We start from the raw sequence: 22410 nt of genomic DNA on the forward strand, positions 1-22410 counted from the left end.
TCATCGCTTGTACATCATGCGTAAACGCAACGTATGGCCTATCGATATGAGGGAGAGACGCTACACGAAAAAAGAATGATGTATCAACAGCATCAGTGCAATTGAAATAAAGGACCCCGCACCATTCTTATGGGAAAATGTCTTTCGGTGGATTTCGCTAAATTTTGGATATGTTGTAGTTCTCGTCATTCTGAACAAAAGATACAATGGGCACAACTTGATCCTATGAGCCGTTTCCGCGCTACAAGCCCTGGAAAGTGCAGATTTAACATATAAAGATATCGATTTTTCGACTCGATAATTTCGATCAAATATGCGTGCGTGCCCGCATGCGTGTGCGTGTGTGGGTGTGTGTGTGTGTGTGGGTGTGTGTGTGTGTCAGTGTGTGAGTGTGCGCGTACAACGGAAGATGTAATGTAAAGAAATAAAAATAAAGTAATATATTTGATAAAGAAATAGTCAATGTAACAAGTGTTGAGACGTAGGTTGTCGCCTCGGCAATAACACACGCGAGCCGTTCGCGGAACGGTGAGATCTTCCTTTTGATAGCGACGTGTGCGCGACGGAGATCGAACGCGTGCGCGAGAGAGAAGGAAGATCGGCCCTGCGGATCGGGCGGCGAAATGCGCAACACGAGAGATAGAGATGAATAGTATGCGCTGCAGACAAACCTCCCTCACGCTCGCTCACGAAGGCGTATCTCTTTTATTAATTCACACCTAATACAGTTAAAAATTGAAGAAGAAAAATCTATTCTTCTTCATTCCATTCTTCAACTTTCCGTCACTCGTAGTAAAAAATTAATTTTTAACTGAACCGATTAAATGTTTTAAAATCAATAAAATCATGGCATTCAGAAATAGAAATAGGCTACAGTGTTACGTGTGTGATGCCATAGTACGACCAGGACAATTGGCACGAATTGACGGCGATGATAATTTAAATAAGTGTGAAATTGCTATTAGCAGACGCGATGCAAATAATCGACCAGCACTTGATATAACAGCTCGTACTAGACTTTGCGTTAATTGCAATCGTTCTATTCTTAATGAAATAGAAGCTATTGAGCGGGACCCTACTTGTTTGAGATTGAACGTATTGACACAAACCTCTAGTCATACGTGTATGATCTGTAATCAGTATGCTAATATACAGAGATTATCAGTTGAGTGCCGAGTAAATATTTTCGTCATAAGGAATATTTATATACCTGAGACGACTAAATGTTGCAATATCCACTTAGATCATAATGGTTTGTTGTTACAATACTTGTTGGGTGGATTAAAGTTTGTTAACAGACCGTATGTGATACGTGGACAGCAGTTACAAATTATTCTGCAAGAACTTCGAAGAGCTAATCAGAACAGTTGCTCATATAATGATGAAAATAGTTTTACTGACGAAGAGTTTAAATCGATAACCCCCATATCACAAAATCAGTTCCGCGAATTATATACATTCTGTGATCCAGTATCGCGAATAGATGGAAAGGGTTACAGATACATATCAAAAAGAGATCTTCTGTTATTTCTCTGTAAACTACGTCAAGGCCTGAGTGATGAATTTTTGAAAGTCATCTTTCATTATCCTAGCAGACAAACCGTAAGTTTAACTATCCAAACAGTGAGAAGATCTCTTATGCAACGATTCGTACCTCAAAATATTGGTTTCCAAGCAATAACGAGAAATGAATTTATTGAAAGACACGTTACCGATTTCGCTAATGGCCTGTACAATCCACAACCCAATGAACCTAGAATAATTGCTTATATTGACGGTACCTATGCTTACATACACAAAAGCAGTAACTTCCGTATCTTAAGGCAATCTTACTGTCGTCATAAAGGTCGCCATTTAGTTAAACCTGCTCTTATTGTGGCTCCAGATGGCTACATACTAACAATCCAAGGTCCATACTTTTCAGATTCAAGGAATAATGATGCGGAGATGCTTCGAAATGAGTATGCTAGAGATGGTGATGCGATGAGAGCATGGTTTCAAGATGGAGACATTTTTGTAGTTGATCGCGGATACCGGGATACTATGCCTATGCTCGAAGCCTTGGGAATTCATGTAAAAATGCCACCCATTCTCGAGCCTGGACAACGTCAATTTTCCACTGAACAAGCAAACAAATCACGTTTAGTTACCAAAACTAGGTGGATAATTGAAGCTAGAAACGACCATATAAAAAGCGTCTTCAAGTTTTTTGCACAAACCGTTATTATGCCGCATGTCACGAATCTCGGTGATTTCTTCCGTATAGCAGGAGCAATTATAAATAGGTATCATCCATTGGTACACATGGAAGGTGCTAACTTCCAATTAGCTCAACAATTATTAGCTAGAGCCCAGGAGCCAAACGTCGTGCAAGCTCGAGTAGAAATGGAAAATCTTCGTACGAGAAATGCAAGATGGATTCGCTTGAACCACAATCAGGTTAACGATTTTCCACACCTTGACATAGATTACCTTAGAGATTTGACCGTTGGAATATATCAGGTATATCTTGCAGCTGGATATATCCAAGATAGGCTTCAGCGAGAAGACAAAGAATTTCATATAGATATGCTCACTAATGAACATGGCTTTTTGCGAGTACGACAATATTCACGTTTTCGGAATGCGACAACGCATCAATTATGGATAGCGTACAACGCTATCCATAATGAAAACAATATTGATGATGAAAACAATATCGATCATAAACATATTCTTGGATATTACTGTACTTGCCAATCCGGAGCAAGAATTGTTGGATGCTGTGCACACGTAGCAAGCGTAATCTGGTTTCTGGGCTACGCAAGACATCAACCAAATATAAGGTACCTGAAGCATCTCTACTTCATTCGGTCTTAGATGCAGGTCAGAGACCACTGCAGCAAAATCCAAACGACCAAATATTTATTAATGAATAATAATGTTATTGTGATAAACACACACATACACAGAGACACACACAGCAGAGAGGGTTTGGAGTCATAAAATACTACGGAAGTGACGAACCGTGGGGTCCTTATTTCTGCTGTGATACCCAAGCGCGCGCGCGCACACTCACACACTGACACACACCCACACACACACACGCATGCGGGCACGCACGCATATTTGATCGAAATTATCGAGTCGAAAAATCGATATCTTTATATGTTAAATCTGCACTTTCCAGGGCTTATAGCGCGGAAACGGCTCATAGGATCAAGTTGTGCCCATTGTATCTTTTGTTCAGAATGACGAGAACTACAACATATCCAAAATTTAGCGAAATCCACCGAAAGACATTTTCCCATAAGAATGGAATTAAAGTAAATTAACAGCAGAGTTAATGTTAATGCGGTTAATACAATTGCATTATCTTGTTGATTGAAATACAATTAATTTTATCTATATATTTTTTGTATATTAGTACAAAAAAATTATTTGTCAGATGTTACACTTAAATATTATTGATTCATACACAATTGTTTTTTAGGGAAAATAGAAATGTTTGTACATTGATTATACATCTGCTTGATGCAATCAACACATATAATCATTAATATTTTTGTGTTTTAATTGTATCAAGTGGAAATGTAATCAATATAAAACTATTTTTGTTTCTTTTAAACAAAAAATGCGTAAGATTCAATAATATTTAACTATAACACCTGACATACATAATGCTGTTAATTTAACTACGTAAAATACTTAAAGCAAGTCAACGACACAATTAATATCATTATGATCAATTCATATGCATTATCTTGTTGATTAAAACACAATTTATTTCATCCGTATACATTTTGTATATTGGTACAAATGAATTATTTGTCAGATGTTACACTTGAATATTATTGATTTATGCGTGTTTGGATATTGTTTGATCGGGACACCCCGTATTACGCAATCGCGAGTCGATGACGAATCACGTGTTTCGCCACCGAGCTCCTCGATTAGTTTACGCATCGCCCAATCGCGTGATCGCGGATTTCGCGAACATTCTTGCGAAAGGGACTTTAGAACTCATCGAACGATCATGTCGACCATGCGGTATCGGTCATTGTATCCCGTCCGCGCGTGCTAGTGCGTGCCAACTTATTTTTCATTATTCGTGCGATCGGCGGGCATAGTTCACGCGAGTTAATGCGTGTCTACTCTCATGCTGTCGTTTCCGTGCAATCGGCGGACATCGTAATTGTGTCGTGCGCGCTGCTTTCTTACCGTCATTATCCTTGCGACCGGGGTATATTGAACGTTCGTGTTCGTGCCTGCGTCTTCAGGTCGACATTTGTACGTGCATTTTATATGCCTCTCTTATACATCGTCTCCCGCACGACCATTGCGGACATTGTAAGTACACAGTCTATGTGCACTCTCATGTCGCCATCCGTGCGACCAGTAGACATATAACATTTCTTTATCGCGAGTCTGCTGATTCTTTTGTTATTTGAGAGACCAGACTGAACACGTTTTATAATGGTCGCCTTTGCTCGACCCTTTTACAGTGCTTATGGTTTATCAAGTGCCACAAATTTGTTTTCAGTGTTTCAGTGAAAGTAAAAATACTGTATTGTCGTATTGTAAAAAGATTATATATGTAAGAACATTATAATGGCTGATAAAGAGACAGTCAATCTTCTGAAAGATTGGGGCTTCGAAAATAACCTTATTCAACATTTCAAAGGTAAATATTATTATTATCTAAATATCTTATTTTTAATTATTATTAGATGAGCATATTCAGTTAATAGTGTAATTGCTAAATTGAGTTAACGTTTTTCGTCTATCTTTAATTAAACATGCATGGGAAAAAACGATGTTACTTCGATTAATTATCGATGTTACGAGCTGTCACACACATAAATAGTTCATTCAACTATATTTGCTATTAACTGTATTTCATTGTAATTGATTCTAATAATCTTTTTTTTTAATTAACTGTAAATACAATTAAAGAAACTATTTATGTGGCAGCATATGTCGACTTTAATAAAAACAATAGCATTTTTTCCTGTATAATAATAATGTACAAGAGCTATTGATTGATTCGCATATTATTTTTACTATTATGTAAATTTTTTTTTATTTATATATCTATAGTTCCTTGCTATTATATAAATACGCACAAAATAATTGATTCGTATAACAATATGCAATATAATAAAATTAAACGGAATTTACAATAACTTTCTTCAGTTAGTGTGTTTTATATCTTTTACATATATATATACAGGGTCTACCAAAAGTGTGGAAACCCCTAAATATCTCGGAAAATATACGTTTTACAGAAAAGTGTTTCCAACAAAAGTTGTAGGGTTTAAGAAGATCTATATACTGATTCTATCAGTTTGACCTTGGATGGCGTCGTCAAGGTCAGGTCAAGGTCACATTGACTTTTTTAAATGACACCCCCTACATTTGATTGCATATTCTTATAGCTTAATTCAAGAGCTTTCCAAAACACTATAATAATGTTCATTTTTATTAAGTACTTTGCGAGTTATGAGGGTTGAATGATAGAGTAGCGCCGGTATTAACATTATCCAAGGTGTACTACATGGAGGTTACTCGCTCGGATTTGCATCTGTTGTGTGTGTGATCCAGCTAACTAAGGCAAGATCGATTCCTCAACATATCCTCATATTTCGCTGAAGTCAAATTGCCAAAAAATTGCTCCATAAAACGTGTATGAAACGTCTCGTTAGTTCCTTCATTTACCGCTATGTGACGCACTACATGCAGTCTAACTCGCATTTAAAATTCAACTAAGAATGTATAAAGCTATCAAAGAACAAGCACCTTCTAACTTCAGCTTTGAGCAAGCAGAAATTAATTGTTATCGTCCAAATACAACGTACGATTAATTAAAATTAAACGTTTTAAAAATGGCTGGCGACTTGTCGGAACGTGAAAGAATCACTATCCTCATGATGCGTGGATGGGGTGATAACGAAAGATCGTTCTCTGATGTCGTTCGATTATTTAATGACACGTATCCGAACCGTCGAATTAATAAGTCCACTGTGTTAAAAACAATAGAACGTTTTAGACAAACTGGTAGCGTAAGAAATCGCTCTAAGTCAGGAAGACCATTGTCTGCAACCAACGAAGAAAAACAACTTGATGTTCTGCAGACATTTATTGAAGATCCCAATTCTAGTGTTCAGAGAGTCGCTCAAACTCACGATATTGCTCCCATGTCGGTTTGGAGAATTTTAAAGAAGAACAAGTTCCATCCATATAAATTGCAATACGTTCAAGAATTGCAAAACGGAGATGAGGAGCGTCGTATACATTTCTGTGAAAGAATGATGGCACTAATAGATGTCCGGCCCATCTTCCCTTATCAAATTGTTTTCACAGACGAGGCAACTTTTACCTTAACGGGAGAAGTTAATAATCAAAATTTTCGTTTCTGGTCAGATGAGAATCCGAATTGGGTGCGGGAAACTCACACACAACATCCACAAAAAATAAATGTATGGTGCGGAATAATAGATGGCTATTTAATAGGGCCGTTTTTTTTTGAAGAATATTTGAACGCTCAAAGGTATGAGAGATTACTTGTTGATCAAATAATTCCAGCCATACAGAATACTTTTCCAAATAATTTCCAAGAAATATGGTTTCAGCATGATGGAGCTCCTGCTCATTTTGGTGCAGGACCACGTCGTATTTTAAATGAGACTTTTCCGCTACGGTGGATAGGAAGAAGGAACGGAAATGAGGGAGGAGAGGATTGGCCACCTCGGTCACCAGATCTAACTCCTCTTGATTATTATCTATGGGGATATCTGAAGAGTAAGGTTTACAGAACAAAACCTAAAACCATTCACGAATTGATACAGCGAATAAGGGATGAAATGGCTTTGATACCTTTTGAAACGAATCGTAAAGTCATTTCTACATTCTACCAAAGATTAGCATATTGTCAGGAAGTAAATGGCAGCCACTTTCAGCATTTACTTTAACACATTGAAACACATTTGCAATCGTTTGGTGCAACCTAACCTGATCTCTGTATACACGCACCGCACGCACGCACACGCACACATTTCGAACAATTATTATGATAAATGAGCATCCACAAATTTATTTACTGTTTACTATGTCGATTGCTTTCCAGGTCTTTAAATGCTCGATTGTAATTTGGTTGGGTCTTTGCTTTTGCTGACTGGATCCACGACCGATCTTGCCTTAGTTAGCTGGATCACACACACAACAGATGCAAATCCGAGCGAGTAACCTCCATGTAGTACACCTTGGATAATGTTAATACCGGCGCTACTCTATCATTCAACCCTCATAACTCGCAAAGTACTTAATAAAAATGAACATTATTATAGTGTTTTGGAAAGCTCTTGAATTAAGCTATAAGAATATGCAATCAAATGTAGGGGGTGTCATTTAAAAAAGTCAATGTGACCTTGACCTGACCTTGACGACGCCATCCAAGGTCAAACTGATAGAATCAGTATATAGATCTTCTTAAACCCTACAACTTTTGTTGGAAACACTTTTCTGTAAAACGTATATTTTCCGAGATATTTAGGGGTTTCCACACTTTTGGTAGACCCTGTATATATAATCGTTTATATTTTATATATATTATGTGTTATATACAGGGTTGGGTAATATATTTTTAAACTAAATTAAATTAAAGTTAATGGCTTATAAAGTTATTTTAGTTACGTTAAAAGTAACATAAACAAAAAACTAACTTAGTTAAAAGTTACGTTAATATTAAATTAACTAAAGTTAAGTTAAAAGTTAATATAGAAAAGTATTATTTATTGAGTTAAAATGTAATTTTTTGAAGTTGGATTACTTAAAACAATTATAATATAAATTATCAAATAAATTTAATATTTTATTTGTAAATTAACCCTCGCTTGCCACTTATTTTTTGTATACGTACTTGCCACACTGGGGTACAAGGGACCCCAATTAGTTTTTTGCTTATAATTATTAAAAAAATCAACGGATTTTACTTTATTTTTTTTTTAAATTCATCGTACGTTTTCTGAACATTATGATAATAATATTTACATTAATTGATCAATAAAATAATTAGCAAAAAATACGTGTTAAAAAAAGTAAACGATAGAAAAAACTCTGTTTTACTATGTTTCTTTGGGGTCCTTCCGTGGGACCCCAGAGTGTTAAGCGTAGGTTAAATTTATATAAAGTAACAAGGAAACATTGTTTTTATATAAGAATATATTTTTTTTAAAACTTTTTTACATATATAAATTTTTCACTTAGGAAAAAGTTATTAAGTTAAAGTTTATGTTTTAAAAATAATTAATTAAAATTAAAAATTATCTCATTTTAAATTAACTGAGTTAAGTGAAAAGTTATTAACTTTTTAACTTGATTATTAAACTTATAACTTTTTAATTGTATACTACCCAACCCTGATTATATGCAGAGTATTAAAAAAAGGTTATTCAAAACTTACTGGATAGATATTTGATCACGCACGGTGAATAAATGAATAATTTATCATATTATTATTTTGTTATTAATTTGATATTTGTAAAAAGTGTTTTATGTTCTACATTCATTTCTATACACACGCTTAATTTCTTCGTACTACTGAATTGCAAACTTTCAAAAATTCTTTGTCTTCGATTCACTTCAACTGCATCTTGAATTCTCTGATGTAATACTTGTACATTATTTATGTATAATACTGATTGTTAATATCATAAATATTATTTACCTAATAAGCCTTTTTTCCAAAACCCTATGTATTATATGAATTATTTTTATATATTACATTTTTATTTTAATTAAATAAATGTTTTTGACAATTAATTATTTTTTGGTATAAACAGCACAAGCAATTGATTTCACTTTATTGCAAAATCTAACACACGATTTAATAAAAGAATTGATTCCAACGATTGGTTTAAGGATGCGCTTCATAACGAAATGGAAGGAACATTTTCGAAATTTAAATGAAGTAATTATATTTTTTTTTTATTATTGCAAGATTTTTTAATTTTGTAAATAATTTTATAAATAATACATTGCACAGGAACAAGACTACGATACCGATACAGCGAGCGATAGTTCTTGCGAATCAAAAGAAAACATTGAGTATCCTTTGAAAAGACAAAAATGTTTTGTTGGAACACAGATGTATAGAAGACTTCAACGGCCTACTGTCCGTGAAATATTGAAAGAAAATGAACAAGATCGCTTGATGTTACGAAATTATTTACAAACCAAGATACTGTCGAAGCATTCCAGACATATTCTTATAGAATTATTAATCTCACATTTATTAAATACTGTTAAAGGGTAAATTAAATGTTTTACTTTTTAGTATAAGTATAAAATATATTTTAGTAAAATAATTTTTTTTTTATAATAGCCCGGTCAATAAACATGATTTTATCATCTTGCTCGAGGAATAATAGAAGTATTCCCATCGGAGGACATAAATTTATATTATGTTGCATCAATATCTAAAAAGGACTCTCGAAATAAAAAATCGATTTCTGTACGCGGTAAACTTGTAGACAAATATCGAAATAAATTGCGACAAAATAAACGTATACTGGCAAATATTTCTGATATTACAAGTTCTACTGATCAAGAAAGTGAAGCATCTAATGACGGTAAGTATTTCAATAGATTTTAAATATTTTCTTAATTATATAATATGATCTATAATTCTATTTTTAGTTACAAGTGAAGTGTTGGAGACAAGTGTCAAATGGTTGGAAATTAATCGAGAACCGTGGGAAATGGTTGAAAGCCACTGGAAGGCTACTGCTACTATTCGTTTGCAAGACAATCGAAACAATCGGAATACTTCGCTATCCGAAATATTAGAAAAATGGCCGATTTTAACTCATCCAATGGGCTGGTTATTAATAGTCCAGGATTTTGAACATTTCGAATTAAGTTCGACAAAAGACGCTATTATATTAGTCAGTGGCCTCAATTTTTCCAAAACGTTTTAAAAGTTTGTCCTCTTGACAAGAAGAGAATTCCTCGAGTAAATGAACTATTACAAATAATAGGAAGTGATCAAAGCGATGGTATGTTATTTGTATATTATTGTATAATAATTTTTATGCAGTTATAAACTTGAAAGTATCATTTGCATAACGTTTTCGGAAACAGAATCTAAAGCTATTGCGCAATTGTGTGCACTGTCATATATGATTCCTCCAAGAGGACGAGTTACAACAACAAAAAAGAGTTATTGGAAACCTTCAATGATTGAATCCGAAGAAAGTCTTGTTGTACACGTCAAGGTATGATTTAAAGTTTTATTTAATTTTTTCAAAAAATAACGCATGTACTTTATAATCATGATTTTTTCAGACTGTTGGAGATGTAAGTGATATTCGACAAAAACGAATTGATGCGATGTACCAAATGAATTTGACACTTCAACCATATATCATTGTCGTTGGACCTACTTTGGCTGAAATATCATCGTTTTTTATATCTGTGGACAAGGTCTTAGACAACGTAACATCTGCGTTTAGAGCAATCGACACTTGCTTCAAAATATTTAATGTGCTGAATATCGAATATCCGGCAGCAGCTCATCATATATGGGTACTGATCCAACGTGAGTTGTATAACTTGTAACGGCTAGGCCGTTACTAGCGCACGACACAGCGCGGCGCCATTTTTGGCGCCAAGCGCCGCCGATTGAGCACCTCGACCGAGCCGCGGACTGAGAGTCACGTCCTGCCCCACTACTACGCGCATGACCGCGTGGGGATATCGAGTGGGGGTAGCTGGCCGGGTATATAAGGCGGCCGCTCCGGCCGACCGGTACCTATTCCTGTCCCGACTCTCGGGACGCTAGAAGCCACAGGGCGCACCCTGGGCATTCGAAGCCTACCGAACTCCTCTTCCATCCTTGCTTCTGGTCCAGAGCACGGCCTCAGCCGTGCCCGGTCGGCTGTATCCGACGTCCAGAAGCCCTCCGTCAAGCCACGGACGATCCAGTCCAGGGTACGGGGCTCCCGTATTCGGTCGGTTGCAATCGACGTCTGGAATTGTCCGGCTTACTTCCGACCCACTCTCCGTCGAGCCACGGACGACCCGGTCCAGGGTACGGGGCTCCCGTACTCGGTCGGTCTCAACCGACGTCCGGACTTGTCCGGCTCGCATCCTGGCATCCGTATAGCCGTTTTCACGGCTCCTGGAACAATTAGCCGTTTTCACGGCTCTTGGAACAACTAGCCGTTTTTACAGCTCTTGGAACAACTAGCCGTTTTCACGGCTCCGGTAACAACGGGCCCCTCTTACGGTTTCCCCCCCTCCCCGGCTACGTGGACGAGCACCGCACCTGAGGAACGACCGCCGCCATAACTCCTGGAGGACAGCCGGATCCACGGTACTCGAAGAGACCACCGCAGCTCCCAGAGGACGACCGGATCCACGCCGCCCGGACAACGACCGCCCCCCTCCCCGTTCAGCATATCTCACGGCCCTCCACGGAATAACACTGTCGCGAAATAAACTGTTCTTTCTTTCTTTCTTTTTCTCCTCCTACCAGATCCTCAACCGACCTTTCGTCACGGTCGCCCGTCAACTGCTCGTCCGTCGTCCGCGTGTTTATTCTGGAGGTCCTGTTTAATTCCCCTGGTCTAGAGCCCGGTTGCTACCGGGCCCGGTCGGTTGCTACCGACGTCCAGTATCCCGACGTACCACGGGGCTCCCGTGTACGTCACCCGGAGGACGGGTTCTCCTGTCCTCAGCCGACCTCGGTTGGCAGACCCTGCTAGGCCCGTGTCCGTGCCCTCCGACACGAGACCACCCATTAGGACTTTCGCGTCGCGACATCGCTTCTGGGGGGTCCTGTTTAATTACCCTGGACTAGAGCCCGGTTGCTACCGGGCCCGGTCGGTTGCTACCGACGTCCAGTATCCCGACGTATCACGGGGCACCCGTGTACGTCACCCGGAGGACGGGTTCTCCTATCCTCAGCCGACCTCGGTTGGCAGACCTTGTTAGGCCCGCATCCGTGCTATACCGCACGCGACCCCCCTGGTTTCTCCGCGATCCGCGTTGGTAGAATAAGCTTTGTAAATATCTCGATTAGTATTAGGTTATACCTGTTAGCTCTTAGATTTAGTTTAATCGAAGCCACATCCGCAGCTCCGTCACGGCTTCCCGTAAAAACTAAGCCTAGCATACTTGTACGGGTCTACCGCCCGAAATTCTCATCTATCTGTTCTTTTTCTTAAATAAACATATTTTCGCCCAGAACTGTGTGGTGTTTTGCGAGCCTGAGCCTCCCCTTCTCCCGAACCCTGACTCCGGCGAGCCGATCCGCGGCGTCGGGAAAGGTGCTCCGTTACAAACTTTACAACAAAATACGATAAAACACCGTCACATATTTTAGAAATAATAAGTACGTTAAAAAATATTTCTTAAAATTTATGATACAGTTTAAAATATTACAAAAGTTATAAATATTATTATTGATATAATGATCTCATATATAGTTCCTTTTATTTGATATTTAGAAACACATAGTTCCTTTTATTTGACATTTAATAATTTATAAAGTTTATTTCATTTCTGCGATATTAAGTATAAAAAAACATTTTAAGTTTATAAAAATATAGTTTATTCTAAAATTTAATTCTTTTGCATTCTATTTAAATTAATAATATTAATTTAAATTTCTATTTAAATTAATAATATTAATTTAAATAGAATTATATTAAAATTAAAATTCTATTAATAATTAATAAGACAAAAATTTTTTATAATGTATTCTTGCCCATTTTTTTTTAATCGTATGGCTCTATTATATGTTTGAAAGCACATTGTAAATTAAAACATTCTACAAAACTGCATTCATTTTTTCGATGTCGACAAGAATTGTCAACAAAAATGTTGTGTTGTCGCACTTTTAGTGATATTTATAGTTTTCTTAAACATTTATCCAAAACTCATTTAGAAACTAATATTAAAGACAATATTAAAACCAATAATAAGACATTTTGCAATGACAATGTTTTAGATATTGATAAAAGTTTTATGGAAGAGATCACATTTAGTAATTTACCTTCACAATCAATGCCTTCTACTTCTTGTGCTATTAGTAATAGCGATAACAGTTTTAAAGACATAACTGTTGTAGAATTTACAGAAAAGATCGCACAAATTTCATCTCTATTTATTGCAAATTTATACTCTCGACCATCATTACCGCGTAAACTTTGTCAGGAAATAATAGAATCAATAAAAAATTTTCTTAATTGCATAAAAATTATAGAGGAAAAATACAAGTCAATTGAGCAGAATCCTAATGAAGATTTAAGTACTATGTTTGATATTTTAAGTAATGCATTTGCAGATCATTCCTCAGAATATCAAACAATGCTTTATTTTAAATCATTAAATTCTTTAATAGTACCGCAAGAAATATGCATCGGCGCATTTATTGATTCTAAACTTATGAATACTGCTAAACAAATGCTCGTAAAAAATCGAAAAATATGCATTATACCTCTTGAAAAAATGTTAAAGACCTTTTTAGAGTTGCCAGATGTATATAACAAAATAATTCAAACATTATAAAAAGTGAACAGAACAAAACAACAATAAGTATATTGCAAAATGAAATATGGCATTCTATTAAACAACAGGATAACAACGATTTATTACCTTTGATTCTTTATTACGATGAACTGGAAATAAATAATCCTTTAGGTACTCATCGAGGTATACATAAGCTTGGAGTAGTATATTGCACTATCGGTGGTATCGAGGAACAATACGCGAGTATGCTTGAAAATATTTTTTTGATACAACTACATAACGTTACTGATTACGTATAAGTTGGTAATAAGCAGATTTTTGCGCCTCTCATTAACGAGATTAATAAACTTCAGATTAACGGTATAACAATAAATATCGGAAATTCGGAAAAAAAGATAAATTTTGCACTAATGAATATTCTTGGAGATAATTTAGGGCTTCATGCTATTTTCGGATTAAATACAAGTTTCAATTCTAATTATTCCTGTAGAATATGCTTTGTAGATACATTAACTCGTCAAAAACAGATTCTTGAAGATGTTGAGTTACTTCGAAATGTTGAAAATTATGCAATAGATGTCAATGATAGAAATCATGGTATTACCGAGGAATGTACTTTCCATTCGATAACCAATTTTCACATCACAAAAAATCTCTGTGTCGATGTCATGCATGATTTATATGAGGGAATTTGTCGCTACGATTTAGGTCAATTGTTAAATAGATTAATAAATAAGGACAAATTATTTTCTCTTGAAAGATTAAATAATAGAATTTACTCTTTTGATTACGGGGATAATCATTCTACAAACATACCGTCTTTAATTAACATAAATGCTTTAAAAAATAAATATATTATTTATTCTGCAGCTGAAATGGCATGTCTTTGGCAATATTTAGGTTTGATAATTGGCGATCTTATACCAAAAAAAATAAAACTTGGAAATTATACATACTTCTTAGAAAAATTATGTCTATTATAATGGCACAAGAAGTAACCGATGAAAATTGTAGCTTATTAAAAAAGCTAACAAGTGAACATCATAAATTATATATAAATTTGTTTGATGATATATTAAAACCGAAGCATCATCTTTTACTTCATTACCCACGAGTTATGCAACAGATAGGTCCTCTCAAATATATGTCGTCCATACGATTTGAAGCAAAACATAAAGAAATTAAACAGACTGCAAATGCTATTACATCTAGAAAAAATCCTGCATATTCATTAGCTATGAAACATCAACTACAATTTAATTGTAGATTTATCTCAAATAAGGATTTTGAAAGTCGTTTAAAGCGGGGTGTCATTTTACATGACAATTTGATGGATATCGACCTTTTCAATAATTTTAAGTGTATACTACTGTTTGTTTCTTTTGATAGTTATAAATGTGTATCTTGGATAAAAGTTAATGGAATTCTTTATAAACCGAACATGGTTATTGTAATAGATAAAACTAATAACAAATTTGGCAATATTCAATATATTATAAAAAATGATTCACATGAAACTTTCTTTATATGTAAGGAACTAAAAACAGTTGAGTTTAATTTTCATTTTTACGCATATGAGATAGAAGACATACAGTCTTGGATATTTATGCCTCAGTCAAAACTTGAGACGTATAAAACTTGTAATAAACATTTTATTGAGGAGAAAAGATATATTCCAGTGCTTTAAAACTGTTTATAGTTTAACGATTTTCAAAACCCTTATTATATAAGTACGTATATATAAGTATTTTTTTTTATGTTTTACGAAATTTTGTGTTACGTATAAAGCTTGTATTAAGCATTTTATTGAGGATAAAAACTATTTTCCTTTGTACTTTTAAGTGTTCATAATTTGTTATGTTGTATTATTATATATAAACACGTACATAAGTGTTTTGTTGATTTTTGTGTGATTATTCTAATATGATATAATAAATTTCTTTGTAATAGAAAAACATTTGTAATTTCTTGAACTTTCTCACCTTTCACAATTACGTAAAGATATTTGTCAATATTAATCATAAAATGCTTGAAATACCATTTTTTCTGTTATTTTAGGTAATTGTTTTATTGTAACACAATTCCTAGTGCAACTGTCCATATTGTTATGTTAAAGTTATGTTAAAGTAATGTAATGTTAAAACTTCTATCATATTCTATTATTTAAATTACATGTGTAATTTGCGTAATCATTAATGTCTACTAATGTAATTATCAAATAACATGACAGTATTTGAAACATATAATCGTTATTGTTGTTTTAAATGGATGTAGAATTCGTAAAAGCTATTTATGTATTTTTTTTAAAAAAAGGAAATTACAAATAATTTTCGATTCAATATAAACAATTATTCTTTACGTATTTAGTAAAAGAATTAATTATTTACATTGAATTGAAAATTATAATTTCCTCTTTTTAAAGAATAATACATAAATAGCTTGTACGAATTCTACATCCATTTAAAACAACAGCAACGATTATATATTTCAAGCATATTGTTATGTTATTTAATAATCACATTAATTGACATTAATAATAATTACACATGTTATTAAAGCAATAGAATATGATAGTTTTAACATCACATTATTTTAATGTGACAACATGAATAATAGTTGCAACTAGAAATTGTGTTACAAACAATGCAATATACAATTTCGACAACAATATTAAATAATTAAATAAATTCACTTGCTTTTAAAACAACCGTTTTCTTAATCTTAGAGAGAGTATCTGTGGTTCAGCTAATCCTAAATATAATCTAGGGAAGCGTATAATTTGTCTATTGGATAATATATCCAGTCCAATAAAATATAATTAGATTAGATTAATAATTATTATAATAATTATTATAATTATTTAATAATTATTATAATTAGATTAGATTAATATGATTATATGTATTGTAGCTTTATTTGCATGCGCAATTTATTTAAGTATTTTTGTATTTATTTTTTAAACAAATTGATACATTTCAAATAAAAACATTTTTAAAACAATCACTTTTTATTCTTAGGACAAGCATCAATGGTTCATTTAATCGTTAATATAATTCAACCAAACGTGTAAATTATATATTTAATAACATATTTAATCAAGTAAAATATTTTTAAGTTCAATATAATTATATGTAACGTAGCTTCAAATGTATACAAAATTCACTGAAATAATTTTGTGGTTACTTTTAAAACAAATTGATACATTTCAAATAAAAATATTTTTAAAACAATCACTTTTTTATTCTTAGGGCAAGTATCAATTATTAAATCAATCGTATATATAAAACAACAAAACGTACAGTTTATTTATTGCATTATATGTCCAATCAAAGAAAATATAACTTGTACAAGATTTAAATAAAAATACGGTTGCATTTAATCCATTGTGAATTGATCCAATACAACATTTGTTGTATATTACTATAAAATTAATTAATATTAATTTCAAATGAGTTGATTCCTGCAAAATTTAGAATGAAAGAATAATGTATGTCATTCTAATAATCATATATATTATTATTCTATAACTACAATGTAATTCAATTCGTAATTTAGTAGCGTTCTTACAATTCAATATATGTTTAATGCAATATCCTATGTTATTAATTGAAATTTATATATTGTTCTTTTAATATACATATTTAAAATAAAAATCAATAACAAATACAATTAAATGAACTATTTATGTTGATGGCAGCCCGTAACGTCGCCGTTTAATTGAAACAACTTTATTTTTTTTTAATTTAACAGCATTTTTTTTCAGTGTACGGAGCGTCCTTCTCGTTCGCCGACTACTTCAAGTTTCTCCCCCTCAATCTTACTCGCATATCGGCCATGTATCAGAGACCCTCGAGCGATATCGCGATATTCACTAGCGACTCCGTCTACCTCGCCGATTCGAATTTTCAACTTAAAGCGGGATGGTCAAGATCCGTCGAATACGTCGGATTTCCGCGCAAAGCTAGGATAAACGCCGTGATAAACACGCACGCTGGACGCAGCTACGTCATATACAACGACGAAATAAAATAGCCGAGATAAACGACTACGCGATGCTACGAGGCACGACGCTCTGTGGGATACGTTTTCCGGGATACCATCCGCGATAACGGCGGCCTTCCGCCACGCCGACAGTAATCTCTATTTCCTGAAAAAACGCGAGTATTACGCGTACAGTGAATTCACCGATAACCTCGGCCGGTCCCTTCGATCTTCGTATACTGGGAATAGAATGCTCTGTCGATGGCATACTGCATCGATTGAGCGAACTCGTCTCCAAGCTGTATCGTCTGGAATACGCGTCCTTCGAAAAACCGCGCAACGACAGCGACGATGACGACGACGACTAAGATCAGGAAATCCTGAAACCTAACATTAAGATTACATTAAGATTACATTTAACACGCTGTTCTAAACCGCTTCCGCTGCATTAATTAACGCGCATAACGCGTACGTCGAGAAAAAAGATATCGAAACGGTGATCAAAATCGCGTATAGACGCATCTCGATCGCTGCGCGCGATAAGACGCATCTCGATTGCTGCGCGCGACATTTCCCGCGATACTCCAGATTAATGCGCGTCCAAATCTAAGCGAGCGTCTCTGACGAATCTCTCTCCTCGCGATAACTGACGTTAACGACGCCGCTGCCGCCGCCGTGTTTCCGACGAGCATCGAATCCTTTTTCGCGAGACCGATCATGTTCACGGGAATCGGACAGGAGTACCGCCAGAGTTTTCGGAGATCCATTCGCGGCACCCGCGACTCTGTCGGCGCCGCTGATGACGAGCCCTTTTGTCGCCCCGCCGCTCCCGCCTAACCGTCGAGACGACTTCGCGGCTTCCGCCAAGGACGAGGATACTTCCCGCGATCGTTCCGACACCGAGAACGAGTGAGTATACACGATGCTTTGCGAATTATCTCGCCCGAGCGCTCAAGTTTCGATTTCCGTCGCGATAACGCGTCGACATTTTTTCCTATTTTGACAAGTGGACTAGAAATTGGCTATTCAAACGCGAAATCAATTTCGTGAAACATCCGATTCGCATATTGGGAAGACGATATCCGCTGACCAAGACGGCGTACAAGTACATCGACATTGCCGTCGCCGTGAAGCGCGAATCTCAAGTCGATATCGTCCTAGGAGACTACCATGGAAAGGAGATATCTCTGACGCCCGACATGTGGAAAGTCTACTCACTCTGCGCAATGACATACTACCGTATTTCGAGACCGACTTGGACGGCTGTGGCACGCCCTCCGACGTCCATAATCGTCGGAACCGTGACGCTTCGATTCGGCAAGATAAACAATCTAAAGACGTTGCGATTCGAGACGCTGAAAAATCGCATAGCTATGTCGCACTCCACCGTGAAGGCGCTGTTCACTCTCGAGCTGCGTCAATCGCATCGTCGCGTCGTTGACCGGCGTACTCGCCGTAGACGCTAAGTTATCGCGTTTCCTAGATATCGCGACGGAGACCGACCACCCCGGCGATATTCCGGACGCGATTCGTCGACACGAGCACTTCAACGCGAACGACCTGATCGATTGCGAATTACACGCTCTGCTCTTCGGACTCTGTTACAATTTGTAAAACTCTACGTGCGAATCTGTCATTTGCGCGCGACGAATAAATGTATCGCGATTACGATATCGATCTCAACCTATATACTTACCCGTATAACTGTGTTCGAATGAAACGAAACAATTGCGAATACCAATATTATTCTCGACATATGTATCTACGCATGTAACTTTATAATATAATAAAAATTTTACATGTAATTTATTCTCTCTCTCTCCTCGATTTATGTCACACTTGTCTCTCCTCGATACACATCCGATTTTTCTCTTCGATTTTTTCGACGAACAAATTTGTCGTCGAAATACATTTAATTTATATCTCTCCTAGACTTACGTCGAATATATCTACTTTCTATTAACGTCGACTTTATCTCTATCTCTATTTTGCGCGTCGAAACGACGCGAGCCGGCAGAAGCGCCCGCGGTCGCCTATTGCGCGCGCCTCGCGTCCGAGGGAAGAGTCGCCGCTTATCGCGTGCGCCTAGCGCGCCGCGTTTAGAGCAGAGATCGGCAAAAAAATAATATTAAATTAATATTATTTAAGTATTTAAGTAATTATTTATCAGAGAAAAATATTTTCCGAATATTCGTTTAATCAATAATCAAAGCGAAAAATTATTTAATTACTTTATCAATCATTACTCGGAACTGAGAAATTTTTCGTTACTTGATTAACCGGTAATCAGAATGAAATAATTTCAATTACTTTGTCAATCGTTAATCGTAACTGAGAAATTTTTCGTTACTTGATTAACCGGTAATCAAAATAAAATAATTTCAATTACTTTGTTAATCATTAATCGGAACTGAGAAATTTTTCGTTACTTGATTAACCGGTAATCAGAATGAAATAATTGTAATTATTTGATTACTCAATAATCAAGGTCTCATTTTTCTTGATTATTTTAGTTATATAAGGAAATATTACTAAATGATGAGAGGCACAATATTAAATATGAGTATATTTTTAATGTTAAGTCATTTTTATTTTTTAATCATTCTTTTAAAAATACTATTTGCTTTTGAGAGCACTCTTTTTTCAAAGTTTTCATCCGTGAGACGATTAAACTTTGCAGTATCGAACATTGTGGCAAAACTGAATAGTCTTTCGACTGGAGCTGAAGATGGCAATAAAGTGTTAAATTTCATAAACGCCGGTTTAATAATAGGGTAAGCATGCAAAATTGATATATCATTTTTCTGCTCTTGACAGAAACGTTGAAACTCAATTTCGCATGCTGTACTCCCTATAATATTTGCAATGTTAGTTTCGCCTTCGTTTTCAGTATCAAAATCGAACCCATCGTTACTGATGTCCATGTGTACAAAATTTTGTGGTGGAACATTAACATTGTAACAGGCCGCTATTCCACTTTTTATAGCAGCCATTGCATTGTCTCGTGCCGTTTCATTTAAGCACTTCAACCATCTTATTTTAAATTTTGGATGAGTTGCCGCTGCTACGGCTGCTTGCTTTCCTTCTTCTACAATTTTTAGTAAATTCGAAAATCTGTAGTGGAAGAGAAAACTGTTAAAATCTATCTTAAACTTACTGAAATAAGAACATAATTAAATTAAGTTTTCCTAAATTAATATTTAAAATTAATTTCTGATAATTAAAATCATTTAGTATTGCTTTCTCACGTCAATTATAATTGAATCAAACTTATTGAGACGAATTTGCAATCAAACTTATTGAAAGGAATTTGAAATTTTAACTTAACAATATGGTTTAACACTTTTTTTAAACGACATTATTGTTAGAAAAACGAAATTTGTAGAGATTGTAGAGATTGTAGAGATATATTGTTTTTACCTTTTCTCTAAACTCGTTATCAATAAATTAACCAATGCTGTGCAATAAATTAAATCAGCGTCGATTATTTTCTGCAATTTATTCTTTGCAGATATAATTGTTGGTAACAAGTAACCGTAGCTGACATCAACTTCACCCTGAAGAATGTCAAGTGCTTCCGCGATTGGCTCAGTACATTTAACGTACTCCTCTAAAAATCTGTAAAATTAATAACATATATCAACAAATCAAATTTTAAAAAATTTCATTTTGCATGTGTATTGTGTATATTACATAAAATCGTTCGCTATTAAAGGATCTGCAATATCCATTTGAACATTTAAGATCAAAAGTTTGTCTTTTAACTTTAGAAGTTGTTTAAAACAGTCGAACAATGAATTCCATCGCGTGGCAACGGGTCGTTTCAATGCCTCTCCCAAGGTTTCGACTATGATCTCATATTTTTTTGGAGATCTCGTCAAGTTCCACAAACTCGTGCATTTCTTTATGACATCATTATATAGCAATTTCATATTTTCGTGTGAATTGATGCCATTTAAAATATCTGTTGTTGCAACTAAATGCAGAGTGTGGCTAGCACATCTTTGGTGAGGAGGTAATAATGGAGAAATAATTCCTTCAAAAGATATTGTTTCTAGAGACTGATGTTCATTTCCATCTTGTTCTTCATTTTCGATGTAATCTACAACATCTATATTATCATTAACTCCCATAGACTATTGTAAATTGTTGGAAAGTTTAAGAACAAAGAATTCTAAATTTTTTATGATTCTTTTTATTTATTCATTTATCTATTTTATTATAAAAGTCGATTCGTTTATACATTTTTCTATCAATGTCTTCATTGCTTGGATTTAAATATATTATTAAAAAAAATTCTAATACGTCGACTCACCCTCATGAAATAAAGAATCATCTAAATGAACTCCGAATTTTTTAAAAGCTTTCACAAAATTGGAACCATTGTCTGTCACAGTAGCCACTAACTTTTCATTAGTTATTTCATATTTTGAATGAATTTCATTCAAAATAATGGCAATTCGATCATGTGTGTGGCTTCCGGAGAATCGTTTGCAGGCAATGGCATATGACATTCTTTTGAAAGATTGTTCATCAATCTAAATGAAAACACATGTAAGTTCCAAATGAAATGACCACTGTTACAAGTGTCGAATTGAGTATACAAGTACACATTAATAATATAAATTCTTTAATAATTACCCAATGAGCAGTCACACCAATGAATCGACGACTGTGACTACTCCAGATATCTGCTGTCGTACACACATATTTGGCGTTTGAAATTTTGTCTTTTATATTTTTTATTTTATCCTTATATGTTTCTTCAATTCTACGCAGTAATGTACGGGCAGATAAATGATGCAGTTGTTTGCCATCTTTACGAATATTCATGTCTATAATACACATTCATAGCTTAAATTCACTATCTATGTAGAAAACGTGATTTCAAACTTCGAATTTCACATTTCTATCATA

The 22410-nt window shown here is 35.0% G+C and overlaps 1 protein-coding gene across 1 annotated transcript; it reads left to right on the forward strand.

Annotated features, from left to right (window-relative positions):
* The first annotated feature begins 846 nt into the window (after positions 1–846).
* On the forward strand, positions 847–2859 carry LOC105255738. The gene has a single exon (XM_011265205.2). It carries the CDS (start codon positions 847–849, stop codon positions 2857–2859), a length of 2013 nt encoding a protein of 670 aa, XP_011263507.2.
* Positions 2860–22410: the final 19551 nt, after the last annotated feature.

Source organism: Camponotus floridanus, unplaced genomic scaffold (assembly GCF_003227725.1).
Source record: "Camponotus floridanus strain SB8 unplaced genomic scaffold, Cflo_v7.5 scaffold203, whole genome shotgun sequence".
Classification (NCBI taxonomy): domain Eukaryota; kingdom Metazoa; phylum Arthropoda; class Insecta; order Hymenoptera; family Formicidae; genus Camponotus; species Camponotus floridanus.